We start from the raw sequence: 18,288 nt of genomic DNA on the forward strand, positions 1-18,288 counted from the left end.
CAGAGAATATACACAGTGGCTGCAGCAGAGTCAAGAGTCCAACAGCTTAATCCTGGGGGGCCAGCAGCAATGATGCCAGGGCCAGCGTCCTAAGCCGAATGTTCCTGGGGAGACACTACCCTCAAAATGATCTCTCTGATTTCAGCAGAAGATCCCAGAGCGGCAGAGTGGCTTCTGTGATGTGTCAGTTCACAGCCCCTTGCAGTGAATGGAGACTGGGTCCCCTTAGGAAAGGACCAGTTGATAACATCATATATTCTGTCTGTTTCACTCCTGCTTTTCCAGCAGGGGATGTGACCATGTGTCAGGGAAACTGTGCCCTGGGGAAAGGGATGATCCAGACCTTTAGGAGGATTTGAGATACTAGCTCTGAACTAACTCTCATCCCTGGGGGACAGAACACCACCGGTTGGGAGATAAACGGAGCTGTGATTGGAGTCCTGCTGGTAGTGTAGGAGTGGCAGACTCCTGAACCCACTTCTTCTCCAGGGCCTGGGTGTGGTTGGAACAGATACCCTAAACCTCAGGCAGAATCCCCACACTGGCTCTGTGACCCAACACAGTAAAGGCTGTTAGGACAGGAAAGGTGAGGGGGAAGCCCTCCGAGCCCCCCTCCCCAACAAAGAGCAAATCTAAAGCAAAACCACGTCCCAGGAGGGAGCCCAGGTGTTAGTGTTGCTGTGAGCAAGGTGAAGTTGTGTGTGTGTATGGGGGTGGCTCCTCTCACGGCCCTATGTAACTCTCCCACTGGGCCTGTGCAGAAGCAGGGTGGGGAGGGAAACGACAGCAGCACATCTCCTCTGGTTTGCTTCTGACCTCTGTGCTGCATGGACCTTGACCACCTCACCATCCTACAGGACATCATGCTGGCCCGCTGCATGCCTAGACTTGGTGAGGTGCCTCAGACACCCTGAGTACATGGATTCACTGAGTTTTGCCAAATATTGTCATCAACCATTGACTACAATGTTGTCAGTCATCGACAATTCATAGAGAGATCATCAACAGTTCATAGAAAGATCATCAACAACTTTTAGAAAGATGTGGATCATCTTGTGATGACAAGATGGCTGCCACAGCTCCAAATATGAAATCCACGCAACAGTGTCCCAAGCAAGGAGGAAGATGAGGGGCCAAAAAGGACTATTCACCTTCCACAGTCAGGGAAGAAAATCATTCCCAGAAGTCTCCGCAGGGGACTTCCTCTTGTGTTGGATTGGCTAGAATTGAGTCACATGCCCACCCCGAGACCAATTACTGGCAAATAGGAACAGGAGTGTCCTAGGTGGTTTAATCTACTTGTGATTCAACCTCTGAGGCTGGGCCCATTGCCTTTGTAACAAAATCAGGGCTCAATAAGCATGAGTGTCAGTGAGGAGGGAACGAACAGTGTCTGTCACAGCCAGTACCCCATCCATTCACCGTCCAATGTTGAAAACCAATCTAAGTCCAGTTGTCAATAAAGCCATGGAAATCATCCTTATACGAAATGGTGATAGTGTATCTTCTACATGTGGCTATTTAAATTTAATTTAAAATTAAATAAAATTTTAAATACAATTGCTCATATTTCAAGTGCTCAACAGCCACATGTGGCTAGTGGCTACGATTTGGGCAGCACAGACAGAAAACATTTCCATCAGCACAGAAAGTTCTATTGGCGTGCACTGCTTCTCCAGCTGCCACTACCAGGGTTAAGAGGCTTCTCCGAAAGTTATGAGGTGAGAGTGTCACTGTCCTCTCAGTGCCATGCCACCATCACGTCATTGGCAACGCTGCCATGGCCTTCACCCAGCACAGCCTGAGATTGGTGAGCTGAGCAGCCTCCAAGCCAGAGATCCCAGAAGCCTTCTGACCTGTGGGGGCCACTGAACACACAGATCTGGCAATGAAACCTGTGTTTCCATGCACTCACTAAGCCCATCCTGACTAAATCCTTGATCCATCCTTCTGGGCAGGAGAAGTGCCGGCCGGGAGCTGGACTGAGCAAGAAATGCTATCATAAGATTAATATTTAATGGCCACCTTATCCTGTACCAGGCCCCCTGTGAACAGCGATCATGACGTCACCCACTGCCCATATTCTCCAAACACACTTCCTGCATCTCATCAGCCGGGGACTAAGGGACTGCAGAAAGGGCACAGAATGAGACATTTAGGTACAGGGCCGGGGAGTCCATGGTGAGCACTGGCTCTCAGCTCCCCCCATGGACACAGCCGACATTGTATCTGATAGTCTATAAAGGGGTGCTTGCTCTGAGCCTTGCCTGATGGATGGGGATGCATCCCACGATAGCTGTCCTTTGACCCACTCTAACTTCGAGGGATCGGACAGCTAAGGGTGCCTAGTTGGGTGAGGTTGGTACATTCATGTCCTGGGGGCAGTAAAGGCCCCATCCAGCTCTTAAAGATCCTGGCCACTTCCTGGCTCCTCTTGGCCAGCGCCATTCTCCAGCGAGGGTGGATCTTGGGAGACTCGTGCTCAAGCGTTACTTGATCCGGCCAGGTGGATTTTAAAGGATGACCAAGTTGAATGGCTTCAAAGTCACCATATGTCCTTACAGGACAGATCAGCTGCTCTTCCCCTCCCTGCCCTGCTGGAGGCTCAGATGCTGACAGATCTCATGAAGTCACCTGGAAGCCATGGCTGGCACAGCAGGTGTAGACACTCTCTCCGAGGTGCATACTGAAGCTGTACTTTGCCAATATTGCACTGGACTGAAGATGCAGATGTGCTGGCTCTCCTCAGGTGAGCTTGTCACCTGCTCCTGGATGCCAAGCACAGCTGGCTGGGGCCCCTGCTTCACACAGATGCTCCTTCAGTTCATCCTCCCAGGTCCTCCCCTGTGTGGCCCTCAGTGGACGGTGGGGTTGCGATATTGGCGGGATGGCTCAAGGGCAATCTGAGTACAAGTTTCTGCTGATGGAGGATTCCCTTGGCCTTGGGGGACCTGCCCTCTGCTCCTCCCAACACTGCTGACCCATCCTGGCCCAGCAGGGGTACTATAGGGGTTCAAGCCAATGCCTCTGGCTCACAGCATTTCCTCCCAGCCTTCTTAACAAATCTTCATTAGACCCCCTAAAATGCAGGTGAAACTGAGATCCTTGACCCTCATAAGAAGACCGCTGTCACGGACATCTGCATTCCCAGTGTCCTGGTGGGAACCAGCCCTGGCCAAGTAGATGATGAGGGGAAACAGAATATGCCACCCCAAAATGCGTTACTTTGGCATGAGGATTATTTTGAGCAGAAGGCAGTCAAGCTGTAGCAAATTTAGGAAAAGCTTTTTACCTAATCCCTTAGCTGCCCAAAGGAATTTAGATAAGGGGCCTGTACCAGATAGAGAGCTATTACCAAAAATAACTTTTTTTTTTATCTGAAAGACTTTGCCTGCAAGGCAGGGTAAACATCTGATTACAGAACATCTGCTCTTCTGTCTTCCAGTGAAAGGCTCTCCTCCCCTTAGAAGCCCCAGGCCCCTATCCCTTTCCTCAGCTCAGGAGAGCGTGGGATCCTCAATTGCCCAACTGCTTTGAGTCTCATGTCTTTGTGGGGCTCCCATATGTACACAATTAAATTTGTTTTTCTCCTGTGAATTTGTCTTATGTCTATTTAATTATTAGACATAACAGCCCCTGGTCAGACCCAGTCTTTAAAACTTCCTCCCACCCTAACCTCATTGCTCTGTGGGTCCTGGGGGGCTCCCCCAATTTCCTTCCCCTCCATAGTCTTCCTAACATTTAAGATCTTTTTCTCTCTATCTGGCTCCCCAGGAAGTCCATAAAATCTCCCCAGATCCCACCTTCCTCATCGCCCCCAAAACGATTGTCTTAGGGGAGAAGAGAGAGTGTGGAGGGAGACAAGAGAGGAAGGAAAGAAGGGAGAAAAGAGTGATGGAAAAGGAAAAAAGCCCAAGGTGGGGTCAGGGTCAGGGGAGGGAAGGGATGGAGGAGGGGAGGGGAACAGGGAAGGGAAGGGGTGGGGGAGGGGAGGAGAATGGAAAAGTGCTGGGAGGGGAGGGGACCGGAAGAGATGAGGGAGGAAGGGAAAGGGGAGAGGTGGGGAAATGGAGGGGAGGGGAGGGGAAGGGAAGAGGTCAGTGGAGGAAGGGAAAGGGAAGAGAGGGGAGAGGGGAGGAGAGAAGAGAAAGAAAGGAGAATAGGATGAAAGAGAAGGAGAAAAGAAGAGAAAGGGCGTACCAGCAACTAGACCAGGTTTACTCCTTATTTTCCAAATCAGCACTTTTCTGTCACTCTTTCTACCAAGTTGGGCTTTGAGCGAACGTGAAGAAGCAAATAGTTTCAGAAATCCTAGTTTCACTTTATATCTCCATAGAAAACCAGGGAAATAAGAAAAAGCCTACTTGTTTTATGATATTTTCTAGGGCGTGGACAGAGAAGAGGAAGAAAGATTTTGATACCCTGCCTTTTTTTATGGTCTTCGTAGTTTCCTGTTAATTTAATACCTGAACCTTTGCCATGTAAATAACACAGGTAAAGATAAACTTCACTGGCCCTGGACTCTGACCTTTGTTTAACACCCGCCCCCTCTCTGATCCATCCTCCAGCCCATCACTGGAAAGTTTGGAATTGTTACCTGGAAATTTAGAGCCCCGGAATAAATAGGTCAAGAGGCAGAGCATGTCACTTTCAGGCAAGCCTTGTAAGAAAGTACAAAAATACCAGCCATCTGAGGGTTCTTCTCTAGTCAGCTGCTATGTCTTCCTCAAAGAGATGCCCTAGATGAGGTAAATTTCCTTTCCATTCACTTGGTAGGACTCCCACTAGCTCTGCCACCCCCTCAACTTATGCCCACGCCGGCTGTGATTTGCTGGCATTGCCCTGTGCCATTCACTTAGACGAGAATAATTTATACAGGTGATTTCATCCCTCTTACTGGCTGCTGTTGAGCACGCCTATTTTTATTTTGCTTCTGGTTGGAGTGTCTCCTTTCACAGTGTTTTCAAAGAAGGGCTATATATGATGGACCCTCTGATCTCTTACATACCTGACAATTTAGCTCGAAATAAAAATCTAGTTTCAAAGTTCTTTCTTTTGATACTTTGAAAATGTTATTTAACTGTCTTCTTAAAGCCAGTGTTGCTATTAAGAAATCTGAAGTCAATTTGATTTTTGTTTCTTTCTCAATCTTCTACTATCCAGCTGCCTGGAAAACAGATGTGATGGCTGGAGATTTAGCTGCCACCTTAGATCATGAAGCTGCGAAGGGGAAATAATGATTCCTCCTTCCTCTTCCTCAGCCTGATGTTAACATCACTGGCTGGCACAGCTGTTTTCTGCCTCCCAGCATCATGGCAATGGTGGTGGGGGTGGAGGTGGGAATGAGCTGGGGCTGGGCAATGATCTATGAAGGCCAATGTGGGCAGAGAAAAGAGCACATGACAAGGTGTTTACTCAGCCTGTTCTCATACATGGCACCCAGTCTTCATCTGCAAGGGGCTTCTGCTTCCTTCCCACACACCACGACCCAACCACCTGCTGCCTCCAAGGAGGTAGGCGGAGGATGCTTCTCATGGTTTTTACGTTAGTGTCTCAGTCCTCTTCAACCTTCCCCCTGCTTCTGTGACATCTTCAAGATTGTATTCATAGGAAGCGGCCCGCATCTCCAGGACAATATCATCTGTTTGATGATATTGTTTATCATCGAAGCATTATTTTTTTCATAGTACCAATCACCATCTGAAGCTGTTATGTATGTGTTTACTTGTTTCTCTTTCTCCCAGCCGCCACCTGAACGTCAGCTCCATGAAGGGAGGAACTTGTCCCATTCCCAGCTGTCTCCGCAGCACTGGGCACAGTGCATGGTGGAGATACTCAATAAGTACAGGCTGAATGACTATGTCACTGAGCTGGTGCAGGAACCAAACCTGATTCCAGCTCAGAGCTTCTTGCTCCAAATCTTGGGCTTTTCCCACCCAAGCCCCTGGATCTCTGCCCTGGGCAAAGATAGTACCCAGAGGCAATAGGTCGTATTAACTAGGACTCCAACAGAGATATGGGGCCCTTCCCCCTAGCATTGGCTGAAACAACTGCTGGATGGTCAGACTTAGGGCAGGGCTGCTTGCACATAGTAGGTACTCAAAACAGGTTTGTTTTATTGACTGGACATTAGAACTCTCCAGGAGGAGATGGTTCAGCATAGTTATAGGGGGCAGGGAATAGGGTAACTAGAAGAGTAGATTGGGGTTTATATGGTGAAGGAAAGAGCTGAGTATTAACATGTTCTTGACCCAAAGGGGCCTTTGGTCTATACTGTGTAACAGAGGGGAAATAAAGAGCCTTGGCCAGCACTGTCCCATAACGTAGCCACTAACCACATGAGGCTAATTACATTTAATTAAACTTCAATAAAATGTAAAATTCAGTTCTTCAGTTGCCCTAGGCAGATTTCAAGTGCTCGATAATAGCCACATGTGGCTAGTGGCTACAGCATCGGACAGTACAGACAATATAAAACATTTCCAACATCACCGATGTTCTATCGGACAATGTTCTATATAGACCGTTAGAAGAAAGGAAATGCATTCCTGCTTCTGACTTGGCCTCCTGACATCCTCTTGTCCCCAGGGGCCCACACAGATCAGAGCACCACCATGCCCCATGTCTGCCGCCCTCGACTTTCTGCTCCCCAGGGAGCAGCACTGTCTTCCTTCTTGGTTTTCACCCCCAGTGCAGACACCAGTGCCCTGCAGGTAATAAGTGTATGTTGCAAGAATGAGCGCTCAGTTGGTTTTTGTTAAACGCCGAAGGCACAAAAGGTGAGTTAAGTGACAGAAGCAAAGGAAGAAATCCCTGCTTCGTCTCTTTTCTCCTACCCCCTTCTTTGCAGCCCCTTCTCTGGTGCCCCCCTCTCACTCCAGAGCAGCACAGTTAGGGGCAGGCCCTGCCTCCAAAAGTCCCTATCCCCGAACCACACGGACTCCTCAGAAATACCTGCTTCAGGTCTCAAACCGAGCTCATTTGTGACAGTATATTTGTTCACATAATAATTCTGTCTTCCTCCACCTTCGGCTGCTCTGTACCTAGTAGGTGCTCAATAAGCGTTTGTTGGCTGGCTGGCTGGCTGGCTGGACGGATGGATGGATGGACGAACGGCCACAGGGCAATTTCCCCGAGTCTGCCAGAAGGGCTGCGGGGGGCGCCACCCTCAGAGGACGCGGGGGTCGGGCGGGGCGCAGCCCTCGGGGGCGTGTCCTCCGGGACCCGGGCGCCGCCGCCGGGAGAGGCCGGCAGCCGGCGCGGCAGGGCGGCGGCGAGCATGGAGCGGGAGCTGGAGGCGCGCCCGGCCGAGCCGCCCTTCCAGGCGCTGGTGGAGGCGGCGGGCGGCCGCGGGCAGGTGCTGCTGGTGGGCGAGCTGTGGGAGCGCGAGCAGAGCCGCGCGCAGCTGCGCGACTTCGCCCGGGCGCTGTTCCCCGCCGAGCCGGCGGCCGGCCAGCCGGGGGGCGCGGCGGCCGAGCGCGCGGGGCCCGGGGCGCCGGGGGCGCGGAGGGCGCCCGGGACGGCGGAGACGCGCGCCATCCGCTCGCCGCTCGTCTTCGTGCTGTGCCGCGCCGCGTCGCTGGCCGCCCGGGAGCCGCGGCGCCGCCTGCGGGAGATGCTGCGGGACGTGCGCGGCCGGCGGCGGGCTGGCGCGGCGCTGGTCGGGGTGCTGGTGGCCGAGGCCGGGCCCGAGGACGCGGTGGCGCCGGGGTTGCGGCTGCTGGAGGCGCTGCTGCGCGCCGTCTTCGGCCGCCAGGCTGGGGGCCCGGTGCAGGCGGCCGTCTACTGTCCCGGCCGCCCGGCCTCCTGCCTGGCCGTCCAGGCGGCCGCCTGCAGGGCGCTGCAAGCCGTCGGGCCCGCGCGACCAGGTGAGGGGGCGCGAGGCCCGGGAAGGCGCGGGCGGGCGGCGGCTGGGGGAAGGCCCTCAAGTTGGAACTCTTTAGGCCAGCGCCCCTCGTTGTGCACCGAAGTAAACTGAGGCCCAGAGAGGGGAGTTGCCTAGCACTGGGCCTCCCAGCTAGTGCACAGCAGGATCTGGGCAAGGGGTCGAGCCTGTCCCGGGAAGATCTGGAGTGCATGGGAGATGCAAGGGCTTAGGAAAGCCGAGGGGACGTGCAGAAGGCGGGGGGAGGCTGGTGGAGAGAAGGGTGGGACTGGGCTGGGCAAGATCTGGGAGCCAGACAGAGGCGAGGGGCAGGAAGGTAAGGAGAGGCGAAAGTCTTGGGATGCGCAAGTTTTGCCATGGGAGAGGGGCAGAACTGGGACTAGGGAGTTGGGGGTGCCCGGAACTTCTAGGATGCGACGGTGGAGGCTCATTGTGGAAGTGCCGAGGCGAGGAAGAAGGCAAGGAACAGATACCAGGGACTTAGAGGGACTTAGATGCTTAGAGGACTTAGAGGAAAGGGTTGGAGGGGCTGAGGGCACAGAGTTTTCAGGTCCTTCTTGGTTACCCACCTGGTTGTGTACCCACTGCTGTGTCTCCCTCCCTCCCCCATGGTCTGCTGAGACCACCTTTTCCGTCACACTCTCCTAAAGTGTGGGGAGGGGAGTGAGGATCTTTTTCCAGCCCCTGTGACTGCTGCCATCAGCAGAAGGGTCAGAATCTCCTGCATCCTGGTACACAGGTTTTACAGGAGCTTTCCAGTGTCCCAGGATTAGAATATGAACTTCAAGTGTAGCTGGATCTGGCAAAAGTGGGAGATGCAGGAGCGTTCTTTACCCTCCCAGCTCCCTCCCCGCTCCCTCCCCGCCCCCACTGTCAGCACCAGCCCCGCCTCCAAGCGCTGCCAGCTCTTCTCGCTAAAGAGTTAATGAAGACAGAAGCTGTATTCTACCTCCCTGAGGCATTGATGTGTTAACAGCAAATGGGAGATGCCAGACTTGCAGGGGAGCCTTTTCCAGCCAGGAGGCCTGGTACCTCTGATGTCACAGACCCACCTGCCAGTCTGGCCTGCCTGGGGGAAGGCCATCCCTGTCAAGCTGTGGAGAATGTCCTAACCTCTCCCTCCTAGCCCTCAACACCCTTCTGTGGAGTCTGTAAGGAAGCTGGCTAAATTTGAAACTCAACAACCAGCATCCTGAAAGACCTCAGGAATAGCTCGAGGTGGATTGTCCGTCTGATTGTTGATGCCAGGCCCTTTGCTGATCTGGCCCCAAGGGGGAAAATTTTCTGCCCCCTAATGAACTGGTGCCTGGGAAATTCTCTGAGCCCTTAATCTCCTAGTTGGCTCCCATTCCCAAGGAACAACTTTTAATTCCCCAGAGCCAAGCTTGCTCTGGCCTCCTAAGCTTTTGTACACATTGCAGTTGCCTCGGAATGAAAATCTTTTTCCTCCATGCTCCTCTTTGCCTGACCAATCCCATCTCATTTCCAGAACTGGACTTCCTCCTCCAGGAAGCCTTCCATGACCCTCCCCATTCCTGTTTGCAGGTTCACAAGTGAAATCCCAGAACCCGCTGCTGCCCTCTAAGCTCTTACCCCATGGTTTTGTCACTTTCATTTGTGAGTTCCATCAGCATTGTACAGTCATGCGTCACTTAACGACAGGGATATGTTCTGAGAAATGCATCATTAGGCAATTTCTTGTCGTGTGAACATCACAGAGTGTACTTACACAAGCCTAGGTGTTATAGGCTACTACATATGTAGACTCCATGGTGCTAATCTTATGGGACCACTGTCGTTATATGCGATGTGGTTGACCAGAACATCGTTACGCGGTGCATGACTCTATTCCCATTTCCCAACACCCTGCCTGGCATGCAGAATCTGTGCCTCCTTTTAATCCCTAACACTTAGGAAATTTTAACATTTTGCAAGGGAATCATTCTCCACTTGTTAAACTCGCTTCTACTTTTATAAAAGCATACTGAACAACATGAAACCTTTCATTTGTGGCTCAAGGTCATGAGTGTAATTATAATTCAACATCCACTGATTTCTTTGGGGCTCTTGAGGTGGGCTGCACCATGACCCTCACATCACACCAAAGGGATTCGTGTTGCTAAGGTTTTGCTAGCAGTTATGGCTATTTTTTTTTTTTTTTAAAGTTTTCCAGTCTTTTTGCTCCATGCCTGATAGCTAGTCTTATATTTTAGGTTGCCTGCCTCTTGGCAGTGTCCTTTGATCCAATTTATGCCTAACCCACTTGCCTTTGGATTGAAAAACTAAGAATCTAGTCTTGTTAGGATTGGATGCAAATTAGGAGTAAATAAACCCCGAGTAAAGAATTATGAACCAGGATATTCTGTGTTTGGGCTTCTCAGAGTCTTACTTTTTTTTTAAACTTTGCTCCAGTTGACCTGATTCCAGAATTTGGGGGCTCTTGAGTGATCTCCAGATAACTGAGGTGGTACCATAATGAGGAAACCAGAATCAACATGTAATTATTTTGTGTGTGATTATCTAAAAAGATTCAATCTATTTCTGTTAAGAAATAGTTTGAACTAAAAATCAGGGGCAAATTACTGCTCTCTGAGTACTTTCTTTGGTGCTGTGTAATTGCACATAATTTCATGTCTTTTTTTGTTACTATGGTTTTCCCAACATGGTACCTACATAGTAGTAGGGTTTTTGTGAGGATTAAGTAAGTCACTATATAGAGAGCAATCTTTTTGTTGTTGTTATTGTTCTATTTTAAGTACAAAACCTCACCCCCTTTTGTACATCAGAATCTTTGGTTTTTTAATCAGACTGTTGAAAGTAGGGCAGTTGGCAGTTGCAGCTCTTGGTTTACTAAACAGAAAATCTCTCAGTCGTGTCAAGCACCGTCTGACCTGCTGCCTCTGGGACTTGGTGTTCTTTCTAGCGGAAGGAGCCTGGGAGAGACCGGGCCTGCTGGCACTGCTGGCCTGCTTTTCCTTGGGTCCTTGGAGCCGGGGGAAGGACCCAGATGCCATCTCCCCCAGTGGCCCAGCTCAGGGTGAGTGTGTCCCCTTCCTGACCTCCTGGACCCTGGTGCTTGGGATTATGGGAGGGGTCACATGCACACAGGGACCTTGGGGATAGAGTGGACCAACATCCATGAAACACTTGCCTTGTGCCGGATGAGCAATGTGAGGTGCTCCTGTCATCAGGCAGCCAGCACACAGGCTGGGTCAGCAGGGCTGTGGCCCCAGGAGTCTGATTAATGAAGGCGGTGTGGGCGGGGCTGTGATGCAGGTGTCAGCCTGGTGTGTGGTGGGACGCATGGAACCAAACACATTCCATCTTCCCCTGAGGATCCTGGGAGTATCACGAAGCAAGTGACATTTGAACTGGGGTTGGGGCTTTTCTGAGGTGAAGTGGGAAGACCTGGAGAAACAGTGACATGAACAAAGGCTTGACTGCATGATCTCATGCTCAGAAAAGGGGCCCCTGTCAAGAATACCCTGGGATGAGGTCCAGAAAGAGACTAGTGAGGGCTGAGGCTGAAGAGAAAAATTGGGGCCAATTCAGGGCCCTGGACCTAAATCTCTCAGGAATGGTTGTTACCAATTTCACGTCACTCCAGTGGGATCCCAACCCATACTCAGAGGAGCTCCGAGGCCCATAGGTGGGCCTCATACCCACAATCCGTCCCTTGCCTGGAGGGTTCTTTCCCGTTCAGTGTCTCTGATTTGAAACAAAACCAAAGTTGAGCATTCAATAGCACTAGCTTTATTCAATGGCCAAAGAATGGAGAAGTGGGAACTAAGTTCACAAGTCAACTTCTCAGCTCCTGGGGCGACTCAGCAGCTGTTACAAGGGGTCTAGGTAAAGAAGCGGAGGAATAGTCACAGTTGTCTGGGAAAGTGGGCAGGCTTTTCTGGGAAGCAGGGGTGCCACCTCTTTTCTTTCCTTATTTGGTTATATCCTGCTAGTTCCATGGCTGTTGTAGACTGTCATGGTGTTGGTGGGTGTGTTCTATAATATGATGATGTATTACAATGAGCACATAGTAAGTTGTGGGGTCTATGTCAGGTCAAGTCAGACTGCCATGTTGCCTTCAACCGATTTGGCCTGGTTTTGATCATCCATCTTCTCCTTACTTTCTTTGTGGTTTCCTGCAAGCTAAAGATAGCATGTTAGGCTCGTTCTGAGCAGGGTTGTGGTTAATGTCTTATGGGGCCAGGGGCCAGGGTATTGTAGTGAGCCACTGATGATTTCTGAGCAGGGTGTCAAGCTTAGGGGTATGTTCTGAGAGGTGACAGGATTGCAGGAGCAGGGAGAGACCACAGGTGGACAGAGCCTAGCTAGGAGGGGACTGCATAGTCTCAGAAGGGACGATGGGCAGCCTGGACCCAACCAGGGCAGTGTTGGAATGGAGAGGTGGGAAGTCAGCCAGGAGCTGTTTCTAGGCTAGAATCATCAGGCCGCTAAGTGGGGGCGAGAGAGAAGGAGAAGGGAAGACAGCTCTGTGAGGTCAGTGGGCATGTAGGCTATCTTGACAGAGAGAGAAAGTACCCGGGGAGCAGGTTGTCACCAGCTGAATGTACATGCCACCCCTCCAAAGTGTGCTGAACGCTATAGCTTTCTTACAGAAACCTGGGCAGTAAGTTAAAATAAACTTTTATTGTGTCCCTTATTTTTAAAAAAGTCATTAGTTGATGTATCAGTCTTCTATTGCTGCGTAACAAGTTACCCAAACTGAGCAGCTTAAAACAACACACATTTATTCTCTCACACTTTCCGTGGATCTGGTGTCTGGGCACAGCTTAGCTGGGCCTTCTGCTCCGGGTCTCAAAGCTGCATCAAGGTGTCAGCCGGGCCTTGATGGGGCCTGAGTCCTCCTTCAGGCTCACATGGTTGTTGGCAGAATTCATTTCTGTGCTGCTATAGGACTGAGGTTCCTGCCTTCTTACTGGCTGGCAGCCGGGGCTGCTCTCTGCTCCAAGAGGCCCCACAGTTCCATCCTCTCACAGCCCTCTCACAACACGGCAGCTGCCCGTTCAAACAGCAGGAGAATCTCCTGTCTCCTATGATGTAACTTAGTCACGGGAGTGACGATCCATCGTCTCCCTTGTCATGTATGGTACCCAAATCAAGGGAGTGACCATCGCATCATATTCACAGATCCCACCCACACTCAAGGGAGGGATTATACAGGCTGAGGACACCAAGAGGTGGGAATCTTGAGGGCCGTCTTAGAATTCTGCCTATCACAGTTAAAAGCTCCAAAAATTAAAAGAAGGAAAACAACTATTAAAAATCATTCATATAATTCCATCACTCGGAGGTAACTACAATCCGTATTTTGGGCTAGACCAGTCTATCTGTCTGTCTATCTATATCTCCTTGTGCTATTTAAATTTTAATAAATTCACTTGTGTATAACACACAGATCATCTGCAAAATGCATCAGATATTTAAAATATTTAATTGCAAAACTGTTCACTTCAACCTCTCCGTCAAGATTTTGGATGTCTCTGGAAACTAAAGGGAAAAAATAAAGCAAAGCAATCAAAAAATTGTGTGCAAATCTTGGATAACTTCCCTCTCTGTAGCATATAACAAATTGTTTAATTTAATGTAGAAGTGAATGTGCTAAGATGAAAATTGCATTTAGGGACTATACATATACATTTATAATATATATAATGAGTATGGGGTTACAGATACGTACATACATTTATACATACTGTTAGGGAATCTGCTTTCTTCCTCAATGACATTGTGACTGTGCAATATTCCACAGCAATAATTATGTGTCAGCAACATCTTTTATCTTTTTTGGGGGATAGTTGTAAATCACTTGCAGTTGTAAGAAATCACACAAAGAGATCTGTGTACACTTTGCCCAGTTTCCCCCAATGGTAACATCTCGCAAAACTATAGGATAATATCACAACTGGATATTGACATTGAAACGATCCACAGGTCTTATTCAGATTTCCAATTTTACGTGTACTTATTTGTGTGTGTTTGGTTCTATGGGATTTTATGCATCATTTTTAAGCCTGAATCCCCTCGGGAGCAAGCCAGAGTTTCCTCAGCCAATCCCTTTGTTGAACTTCAAATTGGTTAGCATTTAGCTGCAGGTAAAGAAACCATGACTCGGGGCCAGTCTGGTGGCATAGTGGTTAAGTTCACATGCTCTGCTTCAGTGGCCCAGAGTTTGCAGGTTTGGATCCTGGGCATGGACCTACATACAGCTCATCAAACCGTGTATGCTGTGGCGGTGTCCCATATACAAAATAGAGGAAGATTGACACAGATGTTAGCTCAGGGCCAATCTTCCTCACCAAAAAAAAAAAAAAAAAGAAAGAAAGAAGAAACCATGACTCAAACCAGCATAAGCAGCAAGGGAATTCATTATCTCACCTAAAAGACAGTCTAGAGGTGGAGTCAGCTTCAGGGCTGGTTGATTCAGGGGCCCAGTGACTCCATCAAGGACCCAGGTTCTGTCCTTCTCTCTGCTGGGCCGTCCGCCATGTCGTTTCATCCTCAGGCTGCTAGCAAGATGGCTGCAGCAGCTCCACTAATTATTCCTAATTATTTCCTTAGGATAAAATCCTAGAAGTGGAATTGCTGGGTCAAAGGGTATGTACATTTTCAAGGTTTTTGTTTTGTTTTTCAAGTAGATAGTCACTGGGACCAACTACTTCCCTTTCGTTGCTAGCTTGCTCACTCATAAACCTTTTCTGATTGGGTAACTCCTTCTCTTGTGTTCCAGATAACTTCCGAGACCCTGAGGAGGAGATGGCTCTGACAGCCATATTTCCCAACGGAGACTGTGAGGATCCTGAAAAGGGGTCGAGAGCCTGTGATGGAGCTGTCCACAGTCCCACTGAGCCTGCTGAAGACTCAAGATGAAGGCTGGACCCCTGGGCTGCCCCACCTCTAACCTGGAGACTGGAGGCTGGCTCCTTCTCACTGAGCCCCCGTGCCTCCATGTTGACCTTGGCATGGTAGTAACTACAAAGGTCCCACCTGCTAGGGGCTGCCACCCTGACAGTGACCTGCTAGGCTGAGGACTTACTAAGCTAAGTGAGACCTAGAAAAACGTATCCTCTGGAAACCTGCCCCCCACCTTGCATTTGCTCATTCTCTGGTCACACTGAGGTTCTTTTTTCTCTCTGCGCCTCAGTTTCTCTATGCCATTGAGACAGATGGCCGTTTACTTGAGACTCTGTGGTGCTGTAGCATCCCGTGGTTTTTTGCATGAGCATCCATCATTTCAAGTGCAGCTGGAAGAACTCTGGACCAGAAGTTGTCAGATCGGGGGGAGGTGTGTGGCCTCAACCTGTCACTCAACCTTTGGGGCTTTTGTTTCTCAAACTCATGAGGGTGCTACCAGCCTACTGGCTCTCCGCCAGGGGCCAGGCTATCCCTCCAGGCAGCATTGGAAATGTGTGTGTGTGCACACGTGTGTGTTGGAAGGGTTATTGTGATTGTGGGGCACCCCTGGCATTTAGTGGCATCTCACAATGTGCAGGAAAATCTCCAACAACACAGAACTGTTCCACTGAAACTGCCCATCTTGGCACCTTTGAAAAACTGGATGAGCCACTTTCTTCCCCCTCTCAATTTCTAGGAAGAGATTCCCAGAGCAGGGAGGGTTGGGCTTCCTGGGACCTTGGCTTCCAGAACAGGCCAGAATAAAGCCTATACAGGCACTCTTCTGCTAGAGCCAAGAAGGTCTGTATGCTGCAGACCAGGACAGAAATAGCCTTGCATGCCCCTGAGAAGAAAGGGCCCTTTCTTCCTCGTGTTGACCTTGACTTACTCTGCCAAGTCCTTTGAGAATAAGGATTCTGGGAATGGCCCACAGCACCAAACAGAAGGAAAGTTAGGGATGTGGATTACAAGGGCATAAGACTTGCTCTCCATCTCAGGGCCTAACTCAAGGTCAAAGCAGACCAAGCCCAGAGGTGCCAGGGTCCTGAATCCTTTTTCCTCTGAGTCAGACAGGGTCAGTAGTGTCCTCTAAAAGCAAGGAAGGCCATCTGTTTGCTTGTAGAGGGAACGCTGCATTACTTCCCTTGTCTTTCTCTCCTGCCCCTGGAGAAATCCAGTCTTCGGAATGGTAGGGACAGCTCGTAACGTTCCCTAGGAGGAAGCCCCATCTAAGAGCAGTAGCTAAATTCATTCATTCATGCATGATTCACTCAGCAGACATGCAATTGTGCCTACTATGTGCCCCGTGCTCTGCGAGGTGCTGGATAACTTCCACTTGTTATTTCAGCTCTCTCTGTGATGGTGCCAAAAGCAGGAATGGGAAACCTGTGGCTGAGGGGCTCTATGATGTTTAAGGAGGAGCCATCCCTGCTCTATGACTCAATTTATTCTCTATAATAGGGAGTCTGATCCTTCTTAGTATGAGGATAGGTAGGATGACATCTTACTTGGGGTTGGTTGGCAGCAGGTGTCATTCTAATAATACAAGGCTGTCTCACCAATAGAAGGACCCTTCTGACTTCCATCTGCACAAGAATGAACTCAATGAATTACTGTTGATTTCGTTTGAAAATGGGGAGACTGGTATCTTTGAAGCTGCTATATTTTTCTATTTTCCATTAATCTCTTGGTAGTAATTTGGTTAGAGTTTTATTACTTGGTGGAGGGAGAGAGCTTTTTTAGGTTAGGAAATGGTCTAAGGCAGAAGTTACATGGCAGCAGCCTCTGCTGTGTTTAAAGACTTTTGAGTCCATGGCCAATATTTGAGACTGGGGAGATGGCACAGAAAAAAGCTAGTTTTCAGAGTGGAGGATGGAAGGTGCCATGATCTCCATTTTGAGGAAATTCCCCCCCCCAACTTAAGCCCCTCTCCCACCTACCCACCCACCCCTCTACTGTACTTCACTCATAGACGCCACCTGCCTGGTCCCCGTCCTGGTGGGCTGTGAGTTTGCAGGTCTCTGGTATAAGTGGTGGTTTACTCATTATCTTTTCATTACCTTCAGTATTTCCTGTGAGTAGTGGAAGAGAGAAGGTCTTTCTTTACTGCGATTTGGGTTCTACCTCCCAACTGATAAACACAGGACTGAGGTCCTTCCGGGCCCATCTTGGCTTCCTTGAGACATGGCTAAGATAAGCAGCATCCTTTTAGGAACAGTCTAGTTGCTGTTTTCTAGCAGACGGAAGAGTTAGGTGCGGGAATAGATGACCTTGGTGGTGGATCTCTTCCCCAAGGACTCTTACAAGGCAGGAAGATTGGGGTGGGCCTGGCTGAGGGCAGAGGCCCCAGATTAGGTCAGTGGTACCGGGAGCCATCAGCCAGGGGCTTCCATCAGGTCGCAGTCTGGACTCTTGGGTACTAATCTTTCTAATATGGCAGTAGTTGTGGTGCTTCTGACTTGAATCGATAATTCCTTTTATCTAATAAAACCAAACAATACCTCATTGCTGTCTCATCCAGAAAAGAATGGCTCTTCCACTTTATTCTCGTAAGGTGCTCCTTGCGGGGCATCTGGGCAAATGGTGGGAGCCTCTGGAAGAGTCTGGCCTGGAAGTTCCCTGGTCCTACCCTGGGTGACATCTCTGCAAACCTATTGACTGGGATTGAAAAACATGTAGCCGGAAAGTAAATATTTAAAAAGAGATTTTTTTAAAGATAGAGTTTAGCTTGGTATTTACTGGGGGGGGGGGGGGGGGGGGGCGGGGTGTTTGTATGCACATGTGCATGTTTAACAAGATAAAGTGGCCTTATTGGAGTCCTGGAGAGCCCTTTATAATGTTTGTGTCTCTGTTTCTCTCCTTTCAAAGTATTTATCTCCAAGACTTAGCACACAAGGGGGTCCCTTTGTTGTCAGACGAAAAACAAGGCAACCTTGCAAAGGGGCGGGGGGGGGGGGGGGCTGAGGCCCCCAAACCTGTGATCTGAACAAGCCCCTGTTTCCCCAGGGAAGGGAATCTAGGGCCCAGCCTCCCTGGGGAAGGTCGACGACAGCCAAGTTAACCTGAACGCAGTTTCTGTTTCAAAGTGTAGCAGAACCTCGTTGCGGAGCTGGCTCCCTGTGGTCAGGAGGCCCGCACTTTGCCCTGTTTGGGTGGCAAACATGGCCAGCACAGTGGAGAAAGCCGGTTTTGTACCCAAGGGCTACGCAACCCCCTTCTGACCTGGTTTTCTGTTAGCGGATCAAGAGTTGAGACAGACGTGGAGTTTGGCCTGGGCAGCCTGCCACTTGCATAATCTTGGAGTTCAAGGAGAAATGGGGTACAAGGCACGGTGGATTACCAGGACCCTGTATAAGTCCCTCAGATGCCCTTGGCCCCTGAGCCAGAGCCCTCTTGCTGCGTTATATTTGGGCCTGCGTAACTGGGAGCAGAGGCAGAGCCCACCCCTCTGGGCCATGCCGTGGTTCACAGGGATCCGAGAATCTGACCCC

The 18,288-nt window shown here is 50.0% G+C and overlaps 1 protein-coding gene across 2 annotated transcripts; it reads left to right on the forward strand.

The window, feature by feature from the left end:
- The first annotated feature begins 7,206 nt into the window (after nt 1-7,206).
- LOC103557505 (uncharacterized protein C2orf72-like) lies at nt 7,207-17,613 on the forward strand. Of its 2 annotated transcripts, XM_070620144.1 has the most exons (4): nt 7,207-7,868; nt 10,809-10,922; nt 14,465-14,500; nt 14,634-17,322. In XM_070620144.1, exons 1-3 carry the CDS (start codon nt 7,280-7,282, stop codon nt 14,467-14,469), a joined length of 708 nt encoding a protein of 235 aa, XP_070476245.1. In that variant the 5' UTR covers nt 7,207-7,279; the 3' UTR covers nt 14,470-14,500; nt 14,634-17,322. The 2 variants fall into 2 exon arrangements, with proteins under 2 accessions (XP_070476245.1, XP_070476244.1); XM_070620143.1 differs by lacking the exon at nt 14,465-14,500 and having other exon boundaries at nt 7,218-7,868; nt 14,634-17,613.
- Nucleotides 17,614-18,288: the final 675 nt, after the last annotated feature.

This window comes from Equus przewalskii, chromosome 5 (genome assembly GCF_037783145.1).
Source record: "Equus przewalskii isolate Varuska chromosome 5, EquPr2, whole genome shotgun sequence".
Classification (NCBI taxonomy): Eukaryota; Metazoa; Chordata; class Mammalia; order Perissodactyla; family Equidae; genus Equus; species Equus przewalskii.